The 27502-nt window shown below is 41.8% G+C and overlaps 1 protein-coding gene across 2 annotated transcripts; it reads left to right on the top strand.

The window, feature by feature from the left end:
* Positions 1–27502, top strand: LOC128893199 (protein groucho-like). Of its 2 annotated transcripts, none has more exons than XM_054154021.1 (6): positions 1–48; positions 12551–12613; positions 12693–12779; positions 12954–12980; positions 14290–14646; positions 27017–27502. In XM_054154021.1, exons 1-6 carry the CDS (start codon positions 13–15, stop codon positions 27029–27031), a joined length of 585 nt encoding a protein of 194 aa, XP_054009996.1. In that variant the 5' UTR covers positions 1–12; the 3' UTR covers positions 27032–27502. The 2 variants fall into 2 exon arrangements, with proteins under 2 accessions (XP_054009996.1, XP_054009997.1); XM_054154022.1 differs by having other exon boundaries at positions 9–48; positions 12705–12779; positions 27017–27500.

The following is a 27502-nucleotide window of genomic DNA, read 5'->3' on the forward strand; positions in this document are numbered from 1 at the left end:
CAGTACTACGAGATGTCGTACGGTATCACCGTGGAGATGCACAAGCAGGTAAGCCAGTCCTCTCGAAACAATACGTTTGCGTGTTCGCCGGCGATCCTCGGAAGCGCGACTTTATCTCGTCGCAGGTAGCCTAAAACGTGCCCACGGAGAAAGTTGGCGAGGTAGAAGTTCCTTTCAGCCGAGTTTCCAACGAGATATTAACCGGAGGTGGATAGGGTGAGCGTCGCGTTAAGAATGTCGACCCGATTTCTATCGCGCTTCCGAGGCGGCAGCAAGGGTGGTTCGAGGATCAAAAGGTTCCTCGTTGACTCGTTTCGGAATGCGTCCAGCCGAGGCCCGCGAAAACGAAAGGGGATGACACGACGCATCTGGCGCAAGAAATCGTGTAATTTTAGCTAATTAGGGGAAACAGTGGGCCGTTTTCCCCTCTGTCAGTAATTTTCTTAAAAGCGACCGCGACCCCTCCGTGCCACGGTAACCGGCTCCTGGAAAGTGGGAGGGGTTGAAGAGGGACTCCTAAACTCCAAACAACCCTCCCTGACACGACGAGCTGATATTCATTAGCATTAGCGGCCGATCATTTCTCACCCTTGTACCCAGGGGCGTTGCTCAATGGGGTGCGAGCCCGGGGACAGGGAGTAGGGAGACCGTCGTCGTACAGGCCGGTCCACCATTAAATCGGCGCGAAATTGCGTCCGGTGGCTCAAGTGGCAAACTAGTTAGCTTAGGATGCTTTATAGCGGCGTTGTTATTGCCGTGTACGATTTGCGCTTCGAATTGATACGTCGGCCTTTAAACCGTGTACCGCTTAATTGACTCATTAGCTCCGCAGGCGGAATTGCTTTCGTTCGGCGCTCGAACGCGAGATAATTGTCGCGACGTCGCGGAAATTTAATACGGTTGACGTCTCGTGGCCGAAAAACGGGATTCGGGAAATACGTGCTCCGGCAGGAACGAAGTTAAGGTGTTTCATTGAAATGTTTCGTAGGTAAGAGTATGCTTCGAAGAATATTTTTGGTCATTTTTAGGAGAAATTGTTTACTTGTGTTAGAACGCGTTAGGATTGATTGTTTATGGGAATTTTTCGAGTACGTCGTGGAGTGGATTTCTTTAGTCTTAGATAAAATTAGATGAATTTTTAGAAACTAGATGAATAGCGATATTGTTTCACTTGAGGATTTGTTTACGAAAGGCAAGATTTTTAAGAAAAAAATGAGCAAATTTTGTGGAACAATCTACATCTGTTTAAAAATATTCTTATTCTCTTCAGTTTTGACCAAAAAATTAATTGGAAAAAGAACGTGACTAACATTTGCAAGAGATTTTTCGTGTTATTCAATTTCTTGAAAGCTAACTAACTAAAAATTAATTCCTTACATAGTACTCAGTAAAATGATATTTTATTTTATATAATTGGAATGTATTCTGAAAAAGACCAATAATAATATGTCATTCATTGAAAGAAAATCAGAAAATTCATATCTAATAAAGAATTCTTTTTGTTCGTTGCTCTAATTGTCAAAACGTTAGCCTTGAATATCTAAATATCCGAATATCTTTTTATTCCTATTTTCATGCCACAATTCAAACTCCAAAAGATGTATTTTCTACGTAACGTAAACTTTCATCTAGCCACGACTTTTGTCTATCTCTGCCTTCCAGCTTCTACTTTCTCGGAGCTTTCGAGGCCAAAGTAACGGCCAATCAGAGGATTGATTTCCGTGTTTCTTCTACCACCGGATCGTGACACGTCTTTTATCAAAACCCGCTGAAAATCGATTTCTGCCGATTGAAGAAAGCCCCTCAGTCGATTTCAAATATCTCCCTTAACAAGTTGGACAGATAATAATTGCGTTATTAGAGTTCTTATTGTCACCGGCGCAGCCTCCGTGTGTGATGTCTTGGTCAATTGTCACGCGGCATTAAGTCGGCATGCGCCGTGTAGATTTTTATCGCGGTCCACGCAACCGCGATGCAGGAAACGTTAGGGACGTATAGCGTTCACAAAAAAGAAACAAAAATGCCCGGTTAACGCGCGTCCGCAAATCAAAGCTGACAGAGAAATATGCGATTTTCTGTTCCAGCGGCACAAGCGACGTAGTATATGATGACGTACTGTACAGAAAGACACAAATTATTACCGCAGGGTTGATTCGCGAAACTGACTGGATATTTAACTGTTAACCTGGCTTTTTTATACATTTTTGCGACCGCTGTACCATCTAGCGATCGGAGTTGCTGAAATTAGATTTTGGTGTACTGCAGGCTCTCGAGAATGTTTTATATTATTTTACTATTAATTAATGGTAGAGTCGAGGATTTCTATTTGTTTCTATCGGAATGCTTCAAAATCGTCTGTGGAAAATAGCGTATAACGGAGCTGTAAATTTATTGAAATTTTTATTTATATTATTTCATTGCTAAGTCTCAAGCGAAACTTTCTATATATTCATCATGTTTTTACTTTGTTTTTTGGTTGTATCTTCTTCTGAAGTAAAAAATTTTACTATTTGACCACAATTTGATTGCATACGTAAAATTAGGGCAGCACATACTTTTCATTTACCATGCAGTATATAAAGATGCATATCCGATGATATTTATACTAATATTTATTTTTAGTTTTTCCTTTTTTTTAAAGTCAAAATACTACTTTTCGACCATAATTTTGTTGCACATGTTTTTAATTTACGATACAGTGCGCGAGGACGCATAATTCTGTTAATTCACATTTAAAATATTTCATGGAAGGTAATATACATCCGGTAATATTTAATATTTGTTTTTATTCTTGTTGATTCTTCCTAAATTATACAGATACAAAATATTACGTAAATATCCAACGGCACGTATATGTAAATCAATGATGATTCGCGATAAAAGTATTTAAATTATTCCCTGCATGTCTGCCATCATTTTTCTTTAAGTAAATAAAATCTGGAAAATTCTAAAGAGTCAAAGGATAAACTGAACATAAATTCGAACGTTTTCCGATACGCAATAAGTTCTTTAATAAATTTTCGTTTCAATACACATTCGCTTAACTTTAATTATAATTCGGTGCTCCCTTCTTCAGTCTCATACATTTAACACAAAATTGGCGCGTTCTTCTTACACAATTTCAAACGACCAAAATTTCGTTCGAAAAAATTCGTTCAGTAAATGGAATATCGTACGCCAGAAAAAAAGGGCTGGTACAGCAACTCTACTTTCAAACTACTTTCTTCTTTACAGCACCCTGCGTTTAAACGCTTCACTGCGATGAGTTTCGCTGAAACGGAAGGCTGTCGTTAAGAGATTGTAACCCGATAAAAGTCGCACGATTTAAATGCTGGAGTTTTTTGGGATTCGGTCTGCTTGCTGCGTTAACTGCTTGCCGTCGCTTATTCCTTACAATTAGTTCCAATCTAATTAAAGCAGCTGCTAACTCCAAAATTTTTCCTCCGATGCTTTTATGATCCGTAGCATTGGGCATTTTAAATTTCATATACATAATATGGAGTGTATATATTCGTCATTATCATGGAAAGTGACTGATAATTGACAAATAAATGAAAAACGAACACACGTTATATGTGATTCGCACGGCATACCTTGTAATTAAACTGCAGATCTTTATACAAAATAAAATCGTTGCAGACGTATCTACAAAAATTGAATTTAAATAAGAATTTATTTTACTGTACAAATATTTTAATATGTACTTTCAATATCTTTTTTCAAATGATTGCATACTGCGCGCATTTCCTGATTTCTTTCAAATTTCCTATCAAATTTAGCCTGATTACTTTCAAATTTCCTATAAATGCATACAAATTCTCAGTCTACTTATAATTCATACGAGGTGCCATTTAAATTCGAATTTCGAGGTTTGCTTCCCTTGCAAAATAAACTTCACCGTCAGGATAACGATTACACACCTGCGTCGAGTGTATCCCGGAATGCGACCGCAAGGATAAAAAGGACAGCATTTGCCGCGAATATCTCGAGGTTCGACCGCAAACAGTTAACTTCCTTGGAACGATTCGAAATGATACACTCTTTCGTGCCGAGGGAAATGAAAGTAAGTGGTTACTCGATACGGTCGTATAATTGCTAATGGGCGCGTAGAGGTCGGGAGGATTGGAGGTGGTTGAGGGTGGCAATAAAAGAAATAGTAGGGAAACGGAAAATCGCTGGTCATCGGGAAATCAATCCCCTTCGGGCGTAACACGACGACAAATTGTACTAGGGTAGTGTAACGCGTCGGGTCCGAGATTCTAACGCTAATTAGAGGAAAAATAGGAAGTTATTGGTTCTTCACCGATCGGTTAATCAATCGTGATAACGTTCCCTTCGTGCGTTCACAGACGATTTACAATTAGATTCCTACTGCACTACCGCCCATTAATTTCAATACATTGTATTTGTGATTATTTCGAGGCGGAACGGATGTAATTTTAATTCATTATTTTAATTATTTAATTTGAATTCAAACAGCTGGACAGACGATTTACTTGAATTTTGTTGAATTCAACTTGATATAACTGTTTGAAATAAAATAATTGCTACTTGATTATTAACTTTTATATTGAAGGTGTTTTCGATTGCTTATATGTTTATTTTCTAATAGTAAGGTCTGTTATCGAACTGTTATCATAATTTAGTAAAAAATTATTTAGCTGCGTTACCAACTAAAAATGTCTGAATAGTAACTACTTCTAATAACTGTCAGTTACATAAGAGAAAAATTGTATTGTCCAACTGGAGCTGGTTGAAGTGCACGCGTACTCGACATTTAAAATTACTTTACTCGAAAATAAAGCGTCATATAAACAAATTTTATTCTACATTTTCGCTTCAATTTTTTACGTAGAATCACCCCCTACTCGCTTGTACCACCAGTGACGGGACACCCTGTATATAAATATATATATATATAAAATCCGTAATCCAGTGATAATGAATATACTCCGCGGCAAATATTTTTCGATTTAACCGCCGTGCAAAGAGTCAAGTGGCGCGATTACGAGCCCGTTTCAATTCCCCGACCGTTAAATACTTTCCACCCCGTCCCTCATCTACGAGTTAAGACGCATCGGACGAAAACTGATTACGTTGCCACTTGTGCGAATCTGAAATTCTCCTTCCGCGGTCGTTCCCTCTCCGTCGACTCTCTGTCTTCTCGTTTTTGGTATGAAAGGAACTTGGTCGGCAAGAGGGATCGGAGGGGGTTGGGGTACAGAATAAATCACCCTCCGTTTGGTTGTCTCCGGCACTTAGCCGGCTTTCGAGCCGCGGTCTTCGGTCCTCGCTCCTTTTCAATTTGAACACCGAATGAAAACAATCTTCCCCTACGAGGTTAGACCTCTCTGACTCTCCCTCCTCCCTTTTCAACCCTCGCGTGGCCACCCCACGCGTCTCCGTCAACCTGCCCCTTCCGTTTTTACCCTTTTTAGCCGGCATCGTTGGCGAGTCTCTCTGATTTCATCCTTTCCGTTCTCTCGCTCTCTCTCCCATTAGTCCTCTGTCGCTGCCTCCACTTTTCTCCCACTCTCCAACCCTCTTTCGCGGACTGCCATCCCTCCACCCACATTCATCCCCCGTTCTCCGATGTTACCGCCACCCCAAGTCGACATTTGCCTCCCACTCCACCGTTGAAGCCCGCAGCCACCACTTTACCACTCGCTACTCGACTAACTCGAATTTGTTGGCGATGTCCCAGTTCTTATACCGGTCTTTCTCCTCCTTTCGTTCGACCCTGCCACCCCTTCCACCACCAGCTCTTCAAATAATTGTACCACGCGGTCTCAACGCGCGACTGGTCCGATACGGTCACGCGTGAGGATGCTTCTTGGCAACTTATTCGATCCTGGGCTTTTTTTGAGGCACCTGCGGACACGTCGAGAAAAAAGTCTCTTCTTAATAGGGAATTCGTGTAGCAGCTGATTGCAAGATATGCATCTTTTTTTTATTTTTGTTTTTTGAAGGAAATTTTATTTTGCGGGGATGTGTGGTTTAGGATCTTCTAGAATCACGTTTCGACTGCTATACATGTTTTTCTTAAATGTACGAGTGCACAGAAGTACTGTTGGCACGCGAGAAGAATGAATCCGCAACTGCAGAGGCACCATATTACCAATTCTAACACAGAAACTTATCTACTGTAGAGTTCATGCGGAAAGTTACTCTTTCGGAATCAGTAACCAAACATTCACAATTAAATTGCAACTAACTCACGAATGCCTCGCAATTCTAATCCCGAAAAGTAGCATCAACCTTAATCGTTAATTGTATGTAAAACTAAAAGAATATTCATCCAACGAAAAATACGCGCGTCTAATATTATAATAAAATTATAAACGATTTGAATCTATCTCGTATAAAAAATGAAACCGTAATCACAAACTACAACGGAGTTACTCGTAAATGCGATTGCGACCGTTTTATAGAGGCAACAAATTTTATTCGACACCAGTTTCTTTCCATTCGTTAACTGTCCCCCTATAACGAGCATACGTCGGTATTTAAAATTCGATTAAATACAAAGCGTTTCCGTTTAACTTAACGGTCGCTCCCTCGCGGTGGTTTACAGGGGAACGGTGACGCCAGTAATCCAACGTTACAACTTTAGATTTCGTCGTGTCCGAGCGATAAAAGCAGCCCCGATAAAAAATCCCTTATGCGTAACACGGGACGGAGAAACGAGTTTACGCTTGTCGCAAAGGTAAAAACTTTTATTACTATGACACGAGTCGCTGCTGTTACTGTTGGCTGGCAGGTGGGGCCAGATAAAGTTAAAAGTTTCCCTTTTCCGGTATCCTCGAGCCGGCGCGGCGTCACAAAGAACGTCGATTCCTGCGTGGAGGTACACGTTCATCTTCCAATTTCGAGGTAGTTCACAATTTTTTTTAAATAAAGTGATGGTTTTCGGTACTGTATCTTGCAGCTAAAGGAAAAGTGAATACAAAATTGATCTTATGGAATCGTAACGATGTTGAGTCTATTCCTTTTTTGAGTCTATTTCTTTACTATAAATAACACTGTATACATCGTAGCTAAAGGAAAGATGAATTTAACATTGCCCTTATAGAGTCATAATAATGTCGAACTTCTTTTTCTTTGAATTTCGAGTTCATTGACATATTTCACCATGATACTACAAAATACGGAATATTCAAGCATAATAGAGAATAATATATGGAGCAATAGCATATTGGATCAAGATATAATAATACGTATGGTAACACGTTATAATACTCCAAAATACAGTATATTACGGAATAGACTAGCAAAATATAGCTTGAAACTGTAAAATACAGAATATTCATCATAAAGCATAATACATGGAATAATAGCATAATTCATCAAGATACAACGAAATACTACATACAACGGAATAGGACGATATATTTTCATTACTGTACATGGTATCGTATTAAGTACCAACAATACCAAGTTACAATACCAAGTTTCATCTGCTGCACTGAAGAAGGCCCAAACAGAAATATCCAACTACTTCTTCCACAAGCTCTATCAAAATACACAAGCCATATTTACAAAAATTCAAACAAAGAAGTCTCGAAACGTGTCTAAGACTCCCATACCCCACCGCCAGCCCATACACCAACCTGGTGTCGTGTATTCTAATGGAAAGTTCGCGGTCGTGCCGGATTCGCGCGGCACATTGCCATAGATCGTGGCTTAATTGAGCAGACCAACGAGCAGGCAGCCGGTTCCGAGGACGAGCCTTTCAATTAAGCGATAAGTGTTATCGGATGGGTCTGCTGCACCATCGTACGACTCGCCGGATGAAGCAAGAGCGTTGCGTAGCGGTCTCGTCGCATGTGCATTCTTTTTCGTCTAACCCTAACCCCTCCGACGAGTACGTCTGCGTTTATCCTGGCCTGTCCATCTTCGCGTATTTTTCTCGTTCGCGGTCGACGGTGCTTTTTACAGTCTTTCCTCTGCCTCGTCTTTTTATTGCCGCGTCATTCGAAAAATCTCAATTTCCAAGGAAATCGTCGACGCGATCGCGTACAATAAGCCTTTGAAACCCGCGACTTCGTGGATACGTAATCCTGCGATTTATTTTGATGCATTGAACCCCCGCTTCCCCTACGGACTTATTTCCTTTCGATTTATCGATGACAACTGAGACCACGTTGAGGTCAAAGGAAACATTGTTATGTATTTCAAGGTATTACCTTGTCGAACACTATGGCATAAATGGGGCACGTGAAGTGCGCGTTACCTTGTCACATAAATACTTTGTGAACATTATGTGTTTCTATATAGTGAAGGAAAAAGGGATTTAACAGTATTCTATAGGAACTTCTCGAAAGATTATCCTAATTATATAACATAATACATTAGGGGGGAGGGGGCTATAAAGTAATGTCGTTTCTTTTAGATTCAATTTAAACAAATTTGTAATATGTTTTTATTATTCATCAATTATGTAATCGTGCTCGTTATCGACAATCTTCTGCCATCTAGTGCGCAAATTTTTAATATCTGATCGATAAAAATCAATCGGTGTACAGTGACGTGGTAAATAATAAACAACCTGGTACCCCTAATACATGATTGAATGTATCTTTTATTTACTCAACAGTATTATGACTCTATAAGAATAACTCTTCAGAAGGTTATTTAAATGTCAATCATAATATACATCTTTCTTTTAAATGTTGATAAAATTTTGATTACTTTCCGGCGCCCCTAATATTTTAACCTGCAGAAGAAGAAGGTTGGTGTCTCCCTATAGTGACTCTAAAATATCGTTCCACCGTTCGGAGGATGGGCTTGTGCTTCTCGTAACCGAAAATGACACGACGTGCCAAAGATACGTACGTCGCGATAGGCAATCATTTTCGAGGGGCGCCGTCAAGCAAGCGGGATCACCGATCTCTGATTTCCCCTCGAAAACGAAAGATCGTCCGGTTCGACAAGAATATTCCTATCGCCGACGGCGTTCGTCGATACAAGAGTAACTACCATTTCCCATCGCGGGTGCGCCCCGGCGCCCGATAAAAAATGTGCAGCCTGACCAATTGCATATAACTCACCCAGCCTTTCCACTTCTTCCTGCCTCCTGTGTATATATACGTCTATCTATCCGCGCGCTTCCTCCTCTCCCTCTCTATCACTCTCACCCCCCCCCCCCCCTCGGCTTTTCTCGTACTTTCCTTCTCCAGCTCTGTCTACCTCTCTGTCCCGTTCTCACGTTCTCTCTCCCTTTCGGTAGTCGGGGGTCGCTTTTCCAGTACTCTTTCCGTCCGTGCACACATATTCTCCGACGCGCTCGCGTACATAGGATCCTCACGCGCGTACACACACGCACGGACGCCCATACGTACGTGGACGCTGCATCACCGTATGCATGCTTACACGTACGAACGGCCGGGCACACGGACGCGGTTCCAGGGGTCGTGTATTCGAGTTCTTTTATTTGGCCCTGCGGGGGTAGTAGAGGGTTGAGTTGAGCGAGCGAAACGAGGGTGCGGTGGGCTGGGGGCGATGACATCGATTTTTTACCCGTTGCTAATCTCAATGTTACCTCCTCCTACTCTGCCTCCTCTTTTTCCTCTTCCTCCTGCCACCAGGTTCGGCCACCTCCATCTACCCTTTTTCGCTCCTCTCGCTCCACCCCGCGTCTCCTCGGTCGACCCTCTTCGTTTCATCCCCTACCCTCGCCATCTCCCTGTATCTCCACCTCCGCCCTCGGACCATCCGTTCTGCGGGAAAATGTGCATGTGCATCGGGCACATTCGAGAAGGAATAACCATTTTTTCGTACCGGACAACACTTGCGCCGCGTCGTCCACCCCGCGCGCAAATTCTCCTCGTCCCCCGTCCCCTCCCCGCGCGCCCCGGTACGTCGACGTTCTTCCCTCTTTCCCTTTTAGCGTTCGGTTACCTCTCCGCCCTGTTTCCTACCGTCTCGCTCTGACGTTCCCCGTTCCCGCTGTTGCGTTTCCCTTTGTCGCGTTTTTCGTCGACGCGTTTCTCTCTCTCTCTCTCTTTCTCTCTTTCTCTCTCTCTCTCTCTCTCTCTCTCTCCATATTTTTTTTACTTTCTTTCTTTTTTATCCGCCGCGCAGCAGCACCCTTCTTCCACGTCCGTCCTCCCACCCCTACGGGGGCTCGGACCGGGCGAAATCGAACTGACGTGGACGCGCCAGTTTTCCATCTTTCCGTCTCTCCTCCTCTCCCCCCCCCCATACCCCCGTGGGAATAATGACATTTTTTTCGGTTTGAAGCCTCCGACGCGCGACCAAACGCGCCCCGGCGAGAACGCCCGGGCGAACGCCGCGCCGGGATGCCGACGTGAACACCGAAATTGCTGGAATCAAGGTGACCGTCTCTGGGACTCGAGTTTGCGTGACTAGGGACCGGTAACCTGGTGTTGTTTAGTTGAGATTCGTCGGTGACGGAAACCTGAGGGAAAAGGTACCTGATCAAGGGTTGAAGTGAATGAGATTCATTGGTCATCGAAGGGGAGGGTAGTTTTACCAATATGAGGTCTCCTCTGATTTTGGATTTCGAGTATCCTAGCCTTGTGTCTGTATACCTAGAGATAGGATTGACACCCTGATGTTGTCTATTAAACTAGTAAAAAAAATCTAACGAAAAAGTTCTTCAACAACGATCAAAGGTAGAAGGGCTTTTGAATACAGCAGCTTGACGAAATAGAGAACGAAAGGGAGGCTAGCTTCACCAATATGGAGTCTCTCTTGACTTTGACTTTTGAGTCAACCAGATTGACAGAAATCTTTTGTGTCACATAATAGAATATTTTTTGCATAGTATACTAAAAGCTCGAAAAAAAATATCAGCGGCCCTGTTCCAATCACTCGTCGATTCTTCTAATGTTGGTCACCCTACGCGCGTGCTTGTGCCCGTTGCAGTTAATAGTTGAAACCGATCTGTCGCGATCGCGTATAATGCACACACGCACGTGTCTATTGTTTGTCGGCCGTGACTCCGACGCATGGGTGCGTCAGCTGTTTGCGGTTCGATGCGCTTTTCTATCCCATGTCGAGCTATTCGAATCGGCAACGGGAAAAACATTGTAAACGTTCCGTAACGGGCATCGATGAATGTCTCCGTTGTTTTGGGGATAATTTTCATGGTACCTTTTCGCGGCGAGCTTACAATGAGAAGTGTTGGGGAAAATTAAACAACGACAAGAAATCAAACACATAGAATGAAATAAGCAACAACGAACTAAAAATCAAGTAATTATTCCATATAGAAAAATTAAAGTAAATGGAAGAGAGGGGAGAATGACACGAGCTAAGATAGATGAGAAAGAATCATAAACAAGTATCAGGAACATGAAATTATTATTGTATTATTATTTAAAAGTATAGTTATATCCGCTCGTTGTTTATTCCTCGTATTCCACACTTATTTATGAATCCGTCTCTCCGCGTTTTATCCTTTTCTTTTGTAACGCTTACCATTGTGCGAGCTAGTCACGTGGCAGTTGGTATAATCGATTCAATCGACACGCATTAATGAGCAACCGCTCTCCTTCCACGGGCATGGGCGAGAGCTCACGTGCCATCGAGCGGTCGTTACGCGCTGTACAATCACCGTAACGTAATCCTGAATTTCATGACGTTTTTTACGGTGTTTTCGCGATTTGTTCCCGCTCGGTTTACAGTCGCGCAGGGCCGACCTCCGATTTTTCAATTAATTCGTCCGGTTGTCAGCGCGACCATCCAAACACGGTATCGAAATTTCTGTCGTCCCTCTCCGCTAATAAACTGCTGTGCACTTCAGTGTTTATCGTTTTTGGCTACAACGCGCCAATAACATCGCGAAACGAACAATTTATTAAGATCTATTATCCTTCAAATATTTCAATAATTTTTGTGTCGTTCCTTGACCAGTTATTTAAAATCCTGCTTTGGAAGAGTTAGAGTGAAAGACATCTTCAGATTACGAGGACTTGTCAGAAATGAATTATTTATACACAAAATTGGATTAATATAATACAAAAATATATTTCAAGTGATATTTAATTCTTCATAATTGAAATCGATTGATTTTTATAATTGACTAATTATAAAAATGGTGTCAGTCCCTGTCCAGCCTGTAAATATCAATTTAAATTCAGTTAAATTCGACTGAAGGAAATTTATATAATCAAACTAAATAATCCTTTAATTTTCTCGAAAAAACAAAATACAGGCTTGCCCCGTTATCAACAATTTTCATTAAAATACCTTGCGAAAGAAATTATTTCTCCGTCATTTATACACTCACGAATTAATTAACGTTCAAGCAATAAATAGCTGGACCCCGCAAAGCTGAAATCCTTTAAAACTTTACCGCGTCACGTCGCGGGGAATTAATTTTGTACGAATATTCGCGAGAAACGTCGCCGAGGTGCGGCGGCCTAACCCCGGGACCCCCGGATTCCAGACCGACCGAAAGTCTGGAATCCTTTATCGTCGCCGGGCTTCAGAAAAATGCCCGCTCGAGATTTCTTTTGATCCGTCACACCCTTAACGCCACGCCCGGTTCTCGCATTAATTGCCTCGTTTATCATGCTTGCAGACCGAGATCGCCAAGAGGTTGAACGCAATAATCGTCCAGCTACTACCGTTCCTGGCACAAGAGGTGAGTCTTTGACTTTCTGTTTGGCACGTGTGCCGCACAATCTCGCGATTCGAGAGTGACAACGACGCGATAATGATAGCATGGCTTGCAGCATCAGCAGCAGGTGGCCAACGCCGTCGAGAGAGCGAAGCAAGTCACGACGACCGAGCTAAACGCTATTATTGGGGTGAGCCTTCTCTGCAATTGATTCCATTAACTTTCGTAGTTTTTTGGCAAGCAGTCGGACATTGATCTTGGCACCGTATGATACAATTTCGCGCTGCTTGCGTTCCCAATTTCATCCCCGAACCGTAATTCACGTGTAAGCCGCCCGACTAACCGTTGCGATACTCTTTTGCAGCAACAACAGGGTCTACAGCAGCTACTGGTGAGTCCTTCAGTTTTTCAAGCTTCTCTGAACTACGAGAACGTGTCTCGAGACAGCCTACCGTACCGCAGACGGCAAAAATATTAGGTTGGTAAGAAATCGATGTCGGTTTTCGAACAATCGAACTTTCACGCATGGTTTTATAACGGTTGGATAACTGTTCACTTTATTCTATTTACGTTCCAATGTCATCTCACAGTGCAGATGTCGCGCTGCATGCTGATAAGTACGCTTTTGTTTTTATTGTTAATTTGTGCTTCGAGTTATTTACTTCGCAATGGATTATAAACAAGCTCGTGTAATATTCTTATATGAATATAAACTGGGTCGTAAAGCTGCAACTGCGATGCATTTGGAGACGGTACCATAAATGAACGCACGGTGCAGCGATGGTTCAAAAAAGGAGGTGAGAACCTCGAAGATGAAGATGATCGCAGATGCTTTTCTCTCGTCGACAGTGACCAGTCGAAGGCAATGGCTGTAGCTGATCCACGAACCGACAACTTGCACAGGAGTTGGGTGTAAGCCAACAGTTTATAGACCACCTGAGACATCTAGGAATGTTAATTTGTGATATGTGGATTTAAATATATAGTTTGAAAACCGACATTATTTTCCTACCAACCTAATATTTATCTGAATAAACGTTCCAAGTAGCATGGATTGACATGAAGCCCCTTAGCTTGTCGGGCACCAAGTGTCCATCGAGCTCATACGTTAAGACGCTGTGTAAATCTTCGTTAATGGTAAAGGCTAAACTTTACTTTGAGGCCACAGAATTATTGATTTTTTTTTGTTTATACCATTTAGTAGGTCTTCATGTCCAGATCACAAAAACGAAGGTTTTAATGTTAGGAATTCAACGGTTAAAAAGTAGAGATAGTGAATGACATTAAAATGGTAAAATACGTTACGAAAATACTGTCTGAGTAGGTTTGGAGTTTTGGAATCTAATTTCCCGGTGCAGCCAATTTTCATTTACTCCGGATAAATGCACGCACGAAGATTCACATTCTCTACCTAATTGACCAACAGATCATCGGTAAAAGACGATAATACAGCTTGGCAAATACAGCCAGAGGCCCAACTACGAAGGCAGCAGAAATGAAACTTTCCCTAATGAGAGGCGCAGTGTCCCTCAACTCTAGATTTATTTTTGTTCCGTTTATTTAATAATAAACCAAAACATCGCTTGCAAAGGGCCAAATGGTAAAGAAGAAGGTCAATAATTTTGTGCGGTCGAAAGTAAAGTTTAACCTCGGTAAATGATTAAGAAAGATGGTGAGTGTGTCTGTTCCCGATGTTACAGCAACAGATTCACGCGCAGCAGCTGCCCCACGGAGCGGTGGTCGGCGGTCTTCCGCCAGGCGGATTGTTGGGCTTCGCAGGTGCAGCCGCTGCGGCCGCAGCCGCGGTGGTTCCGCCGCATCTAGCGCCGCCCCCGCATCCGTCGGCCGCTGCGGTCCAGGCGCAAGCGCAGGCGCTCCTGAAACCGTCGGATCTGCAACAGCACCGGGCGGCGGCGGAGACTCCCGAGGATCGTAAGCCGATCGCCCTCACCGACGACAGACTACGGCGATCCGTTTCGCCGCCCGAGAAATTCCGCAGCCGCACCCCCGACCTCGAGAGCGATCCCAAGAGGCGGAAGGAGGAGAAGCTCGGACACGTGAGTTTAATCCTTGTTCCTCGTCACGCGCGTCCTCGCGTATTCCACGGACGCTTTTGTTTTTGCGAGCGCGAGCGCGCGCAACCTTCGACCCACCTGTTACGCGCTATTTAAGAATAGGTGGCCCAAGTGTGTGGCGTCGACCAGGACTGAGACTGCTCGGTGGGATTATTTTTTTGCGGGTATTGAGTGCTGGGAAATTTTTTGAGAAATTGTTGAGACAGGTATTATATTCGGATATTTTTTTTTTTTCTTTTTTTTTTTTATCGAAGCTTTCAAATCTTAGAAGAGAGATTTATTCGATTTGCATGTTGTTGGAAATGTATATGTAGAATTAGGATTTGTTAATATGTGCGAGATTAATGTTACTGTTCTTCGAGAAGGACAGAACAACGTTTGCTTTAGTAAACGGACATAGTGATGGGTAAATATAGTTTAAGTTTACATAGTCGCTCTAATGATTTGATTCTTTGCTTTACGAAGAGTGGGCACTGCCAAGTAATGTGATCAATGTTCTATATGACTATAATCGCGCCAATATTTAGAGTTACTTAATAATTCCACCCTTGCGAGAGAAGCAGTAAAGTTATTTATAATGGCCAGCTCTACAGCGGTGTATCGTGACAATTAATTCGCGCGAGAATATTCAGATATATTCGAGTCAAATAGCATTTTTATAAAATAACTAGGAAATATTCAATCAGTCCCTCGCGACGTACGTGGAAATCTCGAAAAATTCGACTAAAGATCGTGACGATGCTTCATCATTCTATATCGTACGAACAATGCTTTGGGAGGGTTTTTGGATTGCTGAATTTGATATTCAAATTTTATTATTTTCAATCCCTTGACTATCACAAGATATTCCATAATTGTTGCTAGAAATACGGTTTAAATTAAACGCTGATTAATTGACATGGAAGTAATCTATTAGTTTATTTACGTTACATTCTAATTAAATTGGTTAACGGACTATCGATAAAATATATTCTCGATTGCAACATAAATTAAATATACAGAAACATAAGTTACATTCGTCGATACTTCTTCCAATTTAGGAAGTGTCCACATACCTATATGTGGACAATTGCATATACGTATGTGACAGTCAACATTTTCAGAAATTATAATTATTTTTTATTGTAAAATGCTCTTAAAATCCACGGGTACCAAAGTATACAAGCCTGAAGAGGTTAACGGAATTTATTATTCGCACACAACTCAAACGTGAACCGATCAGAACGCGAATAATTCATAAGGGAAAAAACTGGAACTGTTTTTCCGTGGAGTTGCACATATCTCCTCTCGAGGAGGAACGAGGATAATAAAAGCAGCAGTCGTGGGAGATGGCGAGGTATCCTTGTACCAGTTCTTAGCAATTTCTAAGAAAAGTCCAGTTTCGTAGGAACACATCAAACTCGTCGATGCATTCGGTGGAGGCGCACGGTTCAAAGTTGAAGGAAATAAAACCGGTGGAGCCCCGCGTAGTATCGCGCGACCGGTTGCAACGTATCGCTGGAAATATCCGAAGCAGGAACGATAAAACTCCGAAAACGCTCGATGACAGGTAGAGCTGGTAGAACGGAACGGACATCTCGTGTTTGCGATGAAAAGAGAATTTCTTGGCGCAACTCTTAAGTGTACCTGGGACGGGGAGGGAACCCGGTCGAGGTAAATTGTAACAATGAAACATGTTTCAACAACAGTTTCTCAGGCACGGTAGTATAAAAGCTGAACCGACTCGACGAATTTCTTGAGCAAACTAAGCGTTCCCAGCGTTTACTGCCTTCGTCGTTCTTGACTCGACCTGGTCACTGAACTCGCGAGGGGACCATCGCGAAGTGTGTTCCGAATTTTTTAATCAGTTTTTTTCGGATGTAAAGAAGGATATGTAGAAGAATCTCTGAATGTAGCGAGGAGCGACTCTGTTTCGTTTCTTTCAGAGATTGTTCTACACACCCTTCTTCACATCTGAAAAAAAGCTGATTAAAAACATGGAACACACTGTGCGATGTTTCCTCGTCCATTCAAAGTGGATTACAATTCTCAATATCGAAAAGCATACGGTTTCTTTTCAAAAAGGCTTCATCATTTTTTGCCTCCTTTGTTAGCAATCTTTCTTTTTTTGAGGGTGGAAAGGTGAATTTATTTAAACAGTAGAAGAGTACAATGTTCATGTGAATTTTAATAATTGTGATTAGAATAATACGCTGTGTACTATGTAAAATTGACCCGCAATAACGCGTTACGTTTTGACTTATTTTCTTTGCAGAATCTGATCGTTTTATTTAAGAGCATCGTTAAAATTTCACCAATACATGCAGTTCCGTTCAAATACTTTTACGTAATTTTACTCAAGCTCTTCAATTTTTCAAGTTTGAATCAAAATATCGGATAAGAAAAGATTCACATTACGACTTATCGTTAGGTACAAGTAAACAAATACATTCTATTTCCCTTCAAATGAAAGTCTCCATTCTTCGCTAGCGTTCGTATTATATTTTATAACAGCATAAAACAGGATTTTATAGCTACTGCAATTTCTATAAACATATTGTACGCGCGCGAAAAGAGTGTCATAAACTCTGCTTGTAGGATACGACGTAGCAGCCATTTTAAAAACACTGATGCACGCATGGTTTCATAACTGTATACAGAGATGAACAAATCTCTCTTCTACGTACAAAGTTGGTTAAATTAAAACAAGAGTGTTTGATACGTTCTTTGAGTAGTCGAGAGAAAAGAATAGCAGATACCGAATTTAATTCGGAAAACCTCCTTTAATTTTCCTTAGACGAATACGAGGCCACTCTATAATAGTCAGGACTATACACTCCTGATAATAGTCCTCTTTCAATACGAGCTCAAGGCTAGACCTAATCCTTCTAGCAGAGATGAACAAAACCCTAGAATTGAATAAATCTGAAGATTGCCGATGTGATTGTCTCGTTTCTTTCTCTGGGAAATGTTCGAAAGAGGAAAAGAGACAAACATATCGGCAAACTTCAGATTTATTCGAAGCCTAAGGTTTTGCCCATCTCTGCCATAAACCATGAACGCACTAGACCAGAACAAGAGAAATGCTATAGCTATTGTTGTGGGTATGAGTCAGAGATGAGCAAAACCCTAGGCTTTGAATAAATCTGAAGATTGCCCATGTGATTGTCTCGTTTCTTTCTCTGAAATATGTTCGAAAGAGGAAAAGAGACAAACATATCGGCAAACTTCAGATTTATTCGAATCCTAGAGTTTTGCTCATCACTGCCTTCCAGTAACCTCCAAGTATCGTCCACCCGAAATTGATTTCCATCCGAACGTGTATCAGCCAGACTTCGTAGTCGGGCGTCGAGATAAAAAGCGAGCATACCGCGTAACGAACGCATTATTCCCAATGGTTTCGGAAAACAACTGGCAGACAGATGCTATCGGTGTAGTTTTCCCGTGACTCGAGACTGACAGACGTCTGCTCGGGCAACGGAACGGTAGCTCGCTCGCTCCGTTTCCATAACGATAAAGCTTAGCAACGAAAACGCAACGAAAAGCACTCGCAATACCCAGCTGGTGCGCGTGCTCCCTAAAAATTGGATGACTTTTGTCCGCGGGTAAAACGGCAAAGCGGGCAGCAACGCCGCGTGTCGTGTGTATAGAGCGGCGGGTTGTGGGTCTCGTCGGGTCTCGCAACAAGCCAGGAGTCGCACAGTTTCTCCTTTCGCCGTGGCACCGTGAAATATCCATGAAAACACGCTCCTTTGTCAGGATCGCGACGACAAAGTGCGCGACCTCGGCGCAGAGGGTGGCGACGCGAGGTGGCGTGTAATTATAAAAACCGTGAAAACAGGCGAACTGCGCGCTGTCGCTTCGCTCGCGTTCTCTCACTAAATTGGATTATTTTTCTCAGCCTTGTTCCTCCTGCCCCCCTTCGTCCAGCCCCGACCCTCTTCCCTCGACCCGTCTGCTTCCCAACAATTAAAGTACTCCTTCGCGAGTGTACCGCCTTTTCGTGTAACCTCTGTCCCTTCGCCCTCTCCATTTATACCTCTGTGTGTAATAATAATAACGTTTTTATTACGAGACACGCGAGGAGCGTTGGGAAAAGCGACGAGGCCCTTTTCGAGTTCGATTCTTGACGTGAGAAGGAATCGAAAAGTTCTTGATCGTTTTGTGATACGAGACGTTGTTTTTAAGTTAGGTTTTTATGTTAGGTACGCGATCGCGACGCGCGCCATTTTATATCTCTGAGAACTAATTGCGCACTTGCGCAGAGTCGTTGATGTACTTCGAGTGCTTGTATCTCGATAACGGAGGCTCGGACTGCGTTATCGATCCGGACTTTTCGATTTGTATCAGCATCAAGAATTTTATAGTTTTCGTAATTTTTTAAATAAAACAAAAATTCTCCTTCTCCTTCGTCAGTTTCACCTTCCAAGCCGAAGAAATTTAAATTACACTCTTGAAATGTATTTTCTAAACCGTACTACGTGCCCCTGAGAATCTCCCAAGCCGTGCTTGTGGGTTTAAAAAGGTTAAGAACCGCTGATTTAGTCTTTAGAAGGACTCGCGATCCTTTTTCATCGCTCTTAAAACGACGCGTCGCATAATGCTCCCCGAGATACGAAGCCCCGAAAAGCGCAAGCGGAATCGCCCGGCTCCTTTCGGCATTTCGCGTGGGAATTCAGAGCCGCGGAAATTAAAGGTGCTTTCCCGTGGCACGCTGGGATTACCTACGGCTCCCGGATTCTTCAAATTTTGACGCCGCGGAACATAAATGGTTATTTATGCCCCGTGCTCTCTGTAACGCGGTAATTAGAGTGTTGGCCGCGTTGAATGGACGATATTCCGTCGGTACGAGTTCACGGATAAATGACCCAGCGTGCTGGTCGGCTTTGTGAGTAACGGCGAACCGAAGAATTAACTTCGTGTACTTAGGACACCGCGGGAAGCGATTCTAGTAGCTTTCGATCAATTCGTATTATTCGATATTGAAGACAATTAATTGTTTAGGGTTTCTAGATTGATTGAAAGTAATTGAAACGAATATTTTACTGCAGTTCAAAATATAAAGTACGTAAAGGATTATAATAACGTGCACAAAATACATGCTGTATCGATAATTAGAGAATTAAGTATATTCTATATTTGTACACGAATTGAATTAATTGAAACGAATATTTTACTGTAGTTTAAAATGTAAAGTACGTAAAGGATTATAATAACGTGCACAAAATACATGCTATATCGATAATTAGAGAATTAAGTATATTCTATATTTGTACACGAATTGAATTAATGGAAACGAATATTTTACTGTAGTTTAAAATATATACTCTTAATAAAATATATCAATTGCCCACAAACTGTACTAATTTTAAAAGTCAATGTCAATTACTTCCCTCAGTAAATAAATCACGACTCGCCTCGGACCTGCACAAAATAAAAAATAACCGCTATAATAGCGTAACGTCTAAATTGCTTCCGAGTTGGACGATCGGATACGCGTATCCGATCGCTACCTGTCGTAGCCGATTGTCGCACAGAGTCTCCGGAGTCTCGATCGGGAAATATAAGTCACGCTCGTGCGATTTTTTTCTCTCTTTCTTGACTGGTTCCCTTTCGTTCTACTTCCTTTCTACCCTTTCTCTCTCTCTCTCTCTCTCTCTCTCTCTCTCTCTCTCTCTCTTTAAAGCTCCTTTTCCGTCTAGAACACCGGGAGAACTAACGACGCGTCGTTTACACGGGCAATCCCTCGAACCCCAAGGGTGCCTGGAAGTTTGTTCGAAGTTGAGCCACTGACCGGACTCCGTCATCAGCTCCATTTACCCGGCGCTGGTGTTGGAGTATCGGTGGCGAACACGCGCGATCGACCGATGGCGACCTGTCCTCGGCCCTGTCGCACATGTGTACCCAACGTATCGTATTGCCGCGGCGATTGCATCGTGGAAAGTGCTCGGACGTGTGAAAAAGTGGATATTCCCGGGTTCGAAACTGGAGCTACGAGAACGATACGTGTTTTCGTTTCGTTGACAAGCGTGAATCCCTCATACACCCCTGCCCGCCCCTGGGCTCCCTTCGGGTTACCCTTTTTCATTCCGGTGGCAATCGTCGACGTCGATTCGCCGTCTTTGAAATGAAAATGAGTCGTTCGCTGGCGTGCGTGTGTCGCTTGTACCGTGATTTTTCGCGCGAGTTTCACCGGGGTTGGACGTTATAAACGGTATCGGGTTTTACGATTTTATTTCTTTGAATCGAAATAAATTAAAGCGATCGGTGTTAGACCACCAATTGGTCTGTCTTGTGTAACTTTCTTGATATGAAGTAAGAGGTAAAGTTATTGATAAATGTAACGTTCCAACATCGTCGCACGATTGTCAAGTGCCGCGAATTAATTCTCATTAATTAGCTGTTGCCATGAATTTTTATTTATTTCGAACAAAATAATTCATAGGGAGGTCAGTGGTGGATTTAAAAATTAAAGAATTCCTTTCATGCGTAATTGCAACAAAGGTCGAAGTTATAATGTGTGGTTTACAGGAACAAACAGGAGTGCAACAATTGTTTGTCAAAACCAGGATTGATTATAAATTATTTCACAGAGTTAATTTTCAGCCATCGATGGCTTTTTAATTTAGGTGTGCATAAATTAGTAACTGGGTTCTATTGTTATTAAATTGATTTTGGATGTAACACTTTGTTTCCTTTTGTACGATATTTTCTTTAGTTTTAATTACTTTTCTACCTGTTGAGTATAATAGGGTAGCTCATGATCTAACCTTGTTTCTCGATGACTTTACATTCTCAACCTTGTTAATTCTTTTATTCGATTAGTTTCCACTAAAAAATAATTTATGTTGCTATCTGCAATAATTTACGTCAGAAAATCAATTGACAACTCTTCCCTTAATGGGGTGTGCTTTATGCAGACTGTTCCACCCTCAACAAAATAATTCTGTTTTCACTGAAACAGAATTTTGTCAATATTTTCAATTATTTTCAATTAAAAATCAGCATTTAATTTTTTATGGAATATCTCTTACACAGAATTTTATTTCATTAACAAAGTTACAATTTGTTTCGGTAGACAAAAATAATTTTCTCACTATTTCTTCAGAAAACCTGCTTGTAACTCTTCCCTCAGTGGAGTATCTTTTATATATACTACTTTATTGTCAACAAAATAATTTATTTTCATTAAAAAAAAAAATTTTGTCACCACTTCCAATAATTTTCGACAGAAAACTTCTCTTGCTGCTTGTAACACTTTGCAGTATCCTTTATTCAGACTTCCTCGTCGTTAACAAAACTACAATTTGTTTCAGTGAAAAAAGAAAAGATTTCCTCACAATTTCCAATAGTTCTCGACAGAAAACCGGCTTGCAACTATTCCCGTATGGAGTATGCATCGCGCAGACTGGTCCATCGGAAACAAAATTACGCCTGAAAGGAATTTTCTCACTGTTTCCAATAGTTTAGAACGGAAAACCAGCTTGTAACCCTACAATTGGGCCTGTAATTGCGAAATCGGTGATCGAACGCGGGCCGGAGTATCCGTTTTCGCATAGTCCGCAGTTCCATCGCAGAGATGAGGAAAGTTACGATGTTATTTAATTAACCGTTTAGTCGCGTGAAAAATTTGAATGAAAATTCACACGGCGAACCCTTTCCGTTCGAATTCCTGTTTGCACCTGAAAGTTTCGTTTGGCGGGGTGGGGGCCGGGGTGGGGGAAGAGGTTGGAAGGGAGGGCGCGAAACATTTTGCCCTCGCGTATAGTTAATAAAGCAGCTACAGTCAGTGTAATAAGTATTCGTACAGGAACTATTTACTTTAAATGGGTCGCTGTACGAATACTTCTTACACTGACTGTATCTGTGTATTAGTAGGCATTTCTGCTCGCATTCTGCCGCGCGAGAAAAGTTTCAACCGAGTCTAAACTTGGCGTACTTGGTCCCAAGCTCAGACCTTTGTCCGCGCGCGCGCGCGCGCTATGATTTGAGCGGTGTCCTCGAGACAATGGAGTGTAATTCACATATCTCTCGCATTCATACCGTGTCACATACTCCGAGCTTTAGTGTTCGAAATTAACGTACCTAGTTTCCTGCTCAGAATTCCACTCGTACAACGTATGCCTATACCTTGGCGTCGCAGCGACGCGAACTTTGTCGTAGCGCGAACAATTTTGTTAAAATCATCCTTGAATGGCTACGCCGGTTGAGCTGCTTGTAAGACCGTGGCGTCTGTCTGCAGTTTTACGTCTTTGGCCGCTGTCGATGGGATTGATGTACTCCAGAGAGGGAAAAATGAATAGATCGGAGTTGGAAAGGGGTTTTGCTTTTTTCTGAAAGAGTAAAAATTTGGATCTTTGCAGAGATAAAATTCATGGGGACCTAATTGCAGTGCTGTTGTAAGGGTGGAAACTCAACCCTTCGAAGTCGAGTCAGTGCAAGAAGTATTCGGACAGCAACCGATTTAAAATAAAATTAGTAAGAAAAGTTGTGAATGTTGGTTAATTGTTTCTTCAATTAAGATTGACTAATAAAATAAGTATATGCAATTCTATTTTGTATTGGTTCCCGTACGAGTACTTATTACACTGACTGTAATTCTAGTTATGTATATCCCAGGTTAAAAAATGTTCCTCTGAACAAATATTGTAAACAGGTGTTTATCTCGAGAAGACATTGAACATTTGCAATTTGTGGGATCATTTTATTATTTTTCTCCCGTGCGACGCAGGCGCGACATCTCGTTATTAATATCTTGAGTTACTTTATCGCATAATAGAAAGACAGCGGAAATATTGACGCGACAGCAAATGATACGATTAATGGGACGTCCTGTACGCTTCCGTATCTTGAATGGTTCGAGGAATAATTGCGCGCGTGCACTTAAACCGAGCATATTGCGTGGTCCCTTTTATTCGCGTTCGCAAACATCGACCCCCGGCTTCCTGTTCCTCGATTAACGCCCCATTAATCGAAACATTTCCCCGAAATTACCGCGGAACGGAGTCCCTAGAGCAATCGATACGGCCACTCGGTCCTGGCCTCCAACCGCGCTACGTGTTCCACAAGATTTCAGATTCAGCTAGCTTGTGCGCGAGTGCGATCCACCCCTACATAGCAAATACCCGCCACGAGACAGCTAGGCATCAGGAATACCCAAAATTTTCATTCGAACGATGAATTCAGAACAGGCCAATAAAAGGGAAACCAGTTTTAATTTGCCACTTGCGAAACGAAAATTACAATCTGAAGTGCGCGATTAAATTACCTTTCGATGTTAAATAATTTCGATGGTAAATAATTTGGATCGAGGTCTCTTGTGTTGATCAGAGACATGTTGAATTGGGCGAAAGGGATGTCTTCTTTGGAAGTTAATTTCAAGCAGATGAATGCAAGTCCTGACTTTTCGTTTAGAACTATGTGTACATGTATTATTGGGTTGCCTGGAAAGTCCATGTCGATTTTTGGTACGTAGTACAGGTCTGAATATATCAGAATGGTCGAAAATAAATAGCGCCAAATAATAACGTTTGAAATAAATAACGATATATTTATATCAAAATTGTGCCTTTGAATTTTTCATAAAAATTGGCACGAACTTATTGGACAACCTAATGTATTGTTAGAGATGAATACACTGATCTAAATGAAAATGTGTCTTGTCTTCTAGATAGTGTAACATGTATTTTAAAGTTGATATTGTATATATTTTTACATTTATGGATTTATTATGCATATATTAGTTATGCATTTCATCCTTATACATTTTCCAATATTTTTTCTGTTACATACTTGCATGTACAGTCAGTCCCATAATTATTCGTACCTTCTATGTTCATTGAAAAAATTTGTCTAAATTATATGGTAGGTTTGATGTTTCCAGATGTATTTTTCATTATAAATATATACAGTCAGCTCTATAAACATTCGTATCCTCTGTGTCTATTCAAGACATCTGTTTAAATTAAACGGCAGGTTTGATGTTTCCAAGTGTGTGTTTATATATAAATATATACATTTATAACCTTATTCATATACGTATTTATAATGAAAAATTCATTTGGTAACATCGAAACTATTATTTAATTTAGTCAAACTTCTTCAATAGACATAGAAGGTACGAATATTTATGGGATGTTCATGTGCATATTTATAATGGAAAATTAATTTGGTAACATGAAGCCTATGCGTACGAATACTTACTGCACTGACTGTGTATGCACGTACGAAAAGTGTCACAACAAGCGTTTAATTAGAGAGCCATAGAAGAAAGACTCTGAAGAAAGACGTTCTACAGCGACGTAGACTTTAAAATAAAACTCTCGTGATTCCTTTACAAAACCCATTCATCCGAACCCACTATTGGCCCTTTCATCGAACGACAAACGTGCACCAGAGCTAAGATAGCTACTTCCTCATCCGGAGAGCAGTCGGATCGAGTGGAAATCGCTGTGGAACAATCGTGGAAAGTTTTCATTCGTCGGGCATTATTCGAATAAAGCGTTGCTCGTCCCTGGGCGTCACGGATGGTCGCGTGTAATTCACAACAGTCTACGGAGCAGAGCTTAAGTGTGTTCCCTCTCGTGGGCAACGTTCCTCCGTGTATTAGCACGGCGGGCCGGTGACACGGGCCAGGGGCACGAAGAGAGAAGGGTATAACCGGAAATGAGTTCTCGCGTGTCCACGCTTGGCTCTTGGAACTGCTATTCAGTCCCTCTTTCCTTCACGATTCTCCGCTTCACCCCCTGAGAGAGGATTTAGTCCCGCAGTTCGCCGTCTCTGGTTCGCCTCTACCCCCGGCTCCCTCGTCCTCGTCCCCCTGTTTCCTCTCCCCGTGCCCTTCTTCGGGGCCGCAGGAAGGCATTAATCAAAGGAGCAGCGGTGCGCCCTGTTACCGGCACGACGAAAGATGGAAATACCCGCGCACACGCTCGAGATATCACGGAAGCGGGGTTAGGTTACGTTAGCTCCGCGATGTCTAACCGCTGTAACCACCTCCGTGACACACGTGTCTTTCACGCGGCCTCGCCTCGAGAATAAAATTCCCGATCCGTTTTACAGTTTGACGCGTCCGTAATAATGCTTCCCCCGTGCCACGGGGACGAGGAAGGGGTGGAACGAGCACGCCGGGGATAAAGAGAAACTCGAATACGTACACGCCTGGTCTCGCGAGAGCGCGATTTCCTCGGCGAACCGTGGAATCTCTTGAATTTCGTTCGCCGCCGCGAGGCGAGGCGGAACCGAGTCAAGGGGTCTTCGCACATTAAAGGGTTTTAAAGGGTGGAATTATTATTTTTTTAAGGTCTCTTTTGTCGTACCAAAGTAGCGATGTTTAATCCTTTTCTTCTTTTATCAGTCGAAGGTTGGAATAGTTGCACGAGTGGGCATCGATTTCTAAACACCGTGTATTTGTAACTTTTTCAAAGAACCATAAACGTGAGGAATGGCTGCGGTTTAATTCGGTATTTAATGGGCGTTGGATGAGTTGAATTATTATTGCGAGGGATGTCTTTATTCGTATCGTGTAGCGTATAGGCTCATAAATATTCCTACTCTAAATCGAAGAAATTTGTCGAAATCGAATGATAGTTTGCGTTGTTGCGCAGTAATCCCTTGATGCATTGACGAAGTTCTGTCCCGATGTAAGGGCATGAATCTGCTTTGGCTTGTCGCTGAGGAAACAGGAACAAAAACTTAATTTTGAAGAATAGAATCACTCAGAGTAAAACCGCTCCTTCGATATAATCACACCAATCTACTTTCTATTATCCATAAATGTTCACGTAGAAGGTCATCTTCCATCTAAAAAAAATCAATGAACCTGAAATTTGAATACTTAGTAATCCCGAGAAAAATGTTGTTTGTCATAATACTTATTATTCTAATAGTACTAATCCGAATACGCACTGTTTCTAATATAAACGAAACATTTATTACAAACGAGACCCAATTATCGAGGATCGAAATATTTGTACATAAAATAAATTTGTTCAGGCTGTATTTGCTATAAGATTTGCTTTGAATGTGACAAGCAATATACACTTACACGTATACTTTCGCTTATATTTGTTCGTAAGCTAGAATTTTTTCTGCGCTGGTGTCCCTACAGACTCTGATAACAAACCAATATTCACGAAATTTTTGCACAAATATAAAGTAAATGTATCCTTATCGCCGGGACTACAACAAGCATGATGTCCGCGATCACTTTGTTATGTTTTCACTCTCGTTACAAGATTTCGTTTGCTTTTTATTTGAAAAGTCGTTTGAATCGTTTCATCTTTGAACCGTTTAATATCTTTGTTTATCGTTGTAGTCTCAGGCATAGCTATACTCGTACTGAACACGACGCAATGTCATTTTTTTGTTTCAGATGAATAGAATTTAAAAAATCAGGGACACCAGGAGCGTTTTTTTTCACCGAAGCCCTTCGGTTCATATATTTCTCGAATAAATTAATATTTCTGTATGAAGAAAGGAAAAGAAATATATGTTTTCTGGAAATGTGTATAAATAAATGTGTAAAGTTTGAAGAATCTTTTGTCAACGGTGAGAAAAAAAAAAGAGTTCACGAAGAAACGCACCTCTTAGCGCGCTAAAAAAACGCCTTAAGGGAGTCTTCTGGTTATTTAATCTCTATCTCCTCTACCTCTCCAAAGACGAATGCAACGTCCTTAGATTTGCATATTTAAACCTGCGCACTGTAGAGCACGTAGTAAGTTTTTCGTTTCTCCATTTTGCTTGACGAGTTTGATTAGTATGTCGAGGGAAAAGTACACGGGCGAGAGTTGCCAAGGAAAAGAAAATCTTAGCCATCGTTGTTTCGATTTTTTAGACACTTGACCCTAGAATGGAAAGA

The sequence above is a fragment of the Hylaeus anthracinus genome, unplaced genomic scaffold (assembly GCF_026225885.1).
Source record: "Hylaeus anthracinus isolate JK02 unplaced genomic scaffold, UHH_iyHylAnth1.0_haploid 27240, whole genome shotgun sequence".
Lineage (NCBI taxonomy): Eukaryota > Metazoa > Arthropoda > Insecta > Hymenoptera > Colletidae > Hylaeus > Hylaeus anthracinus.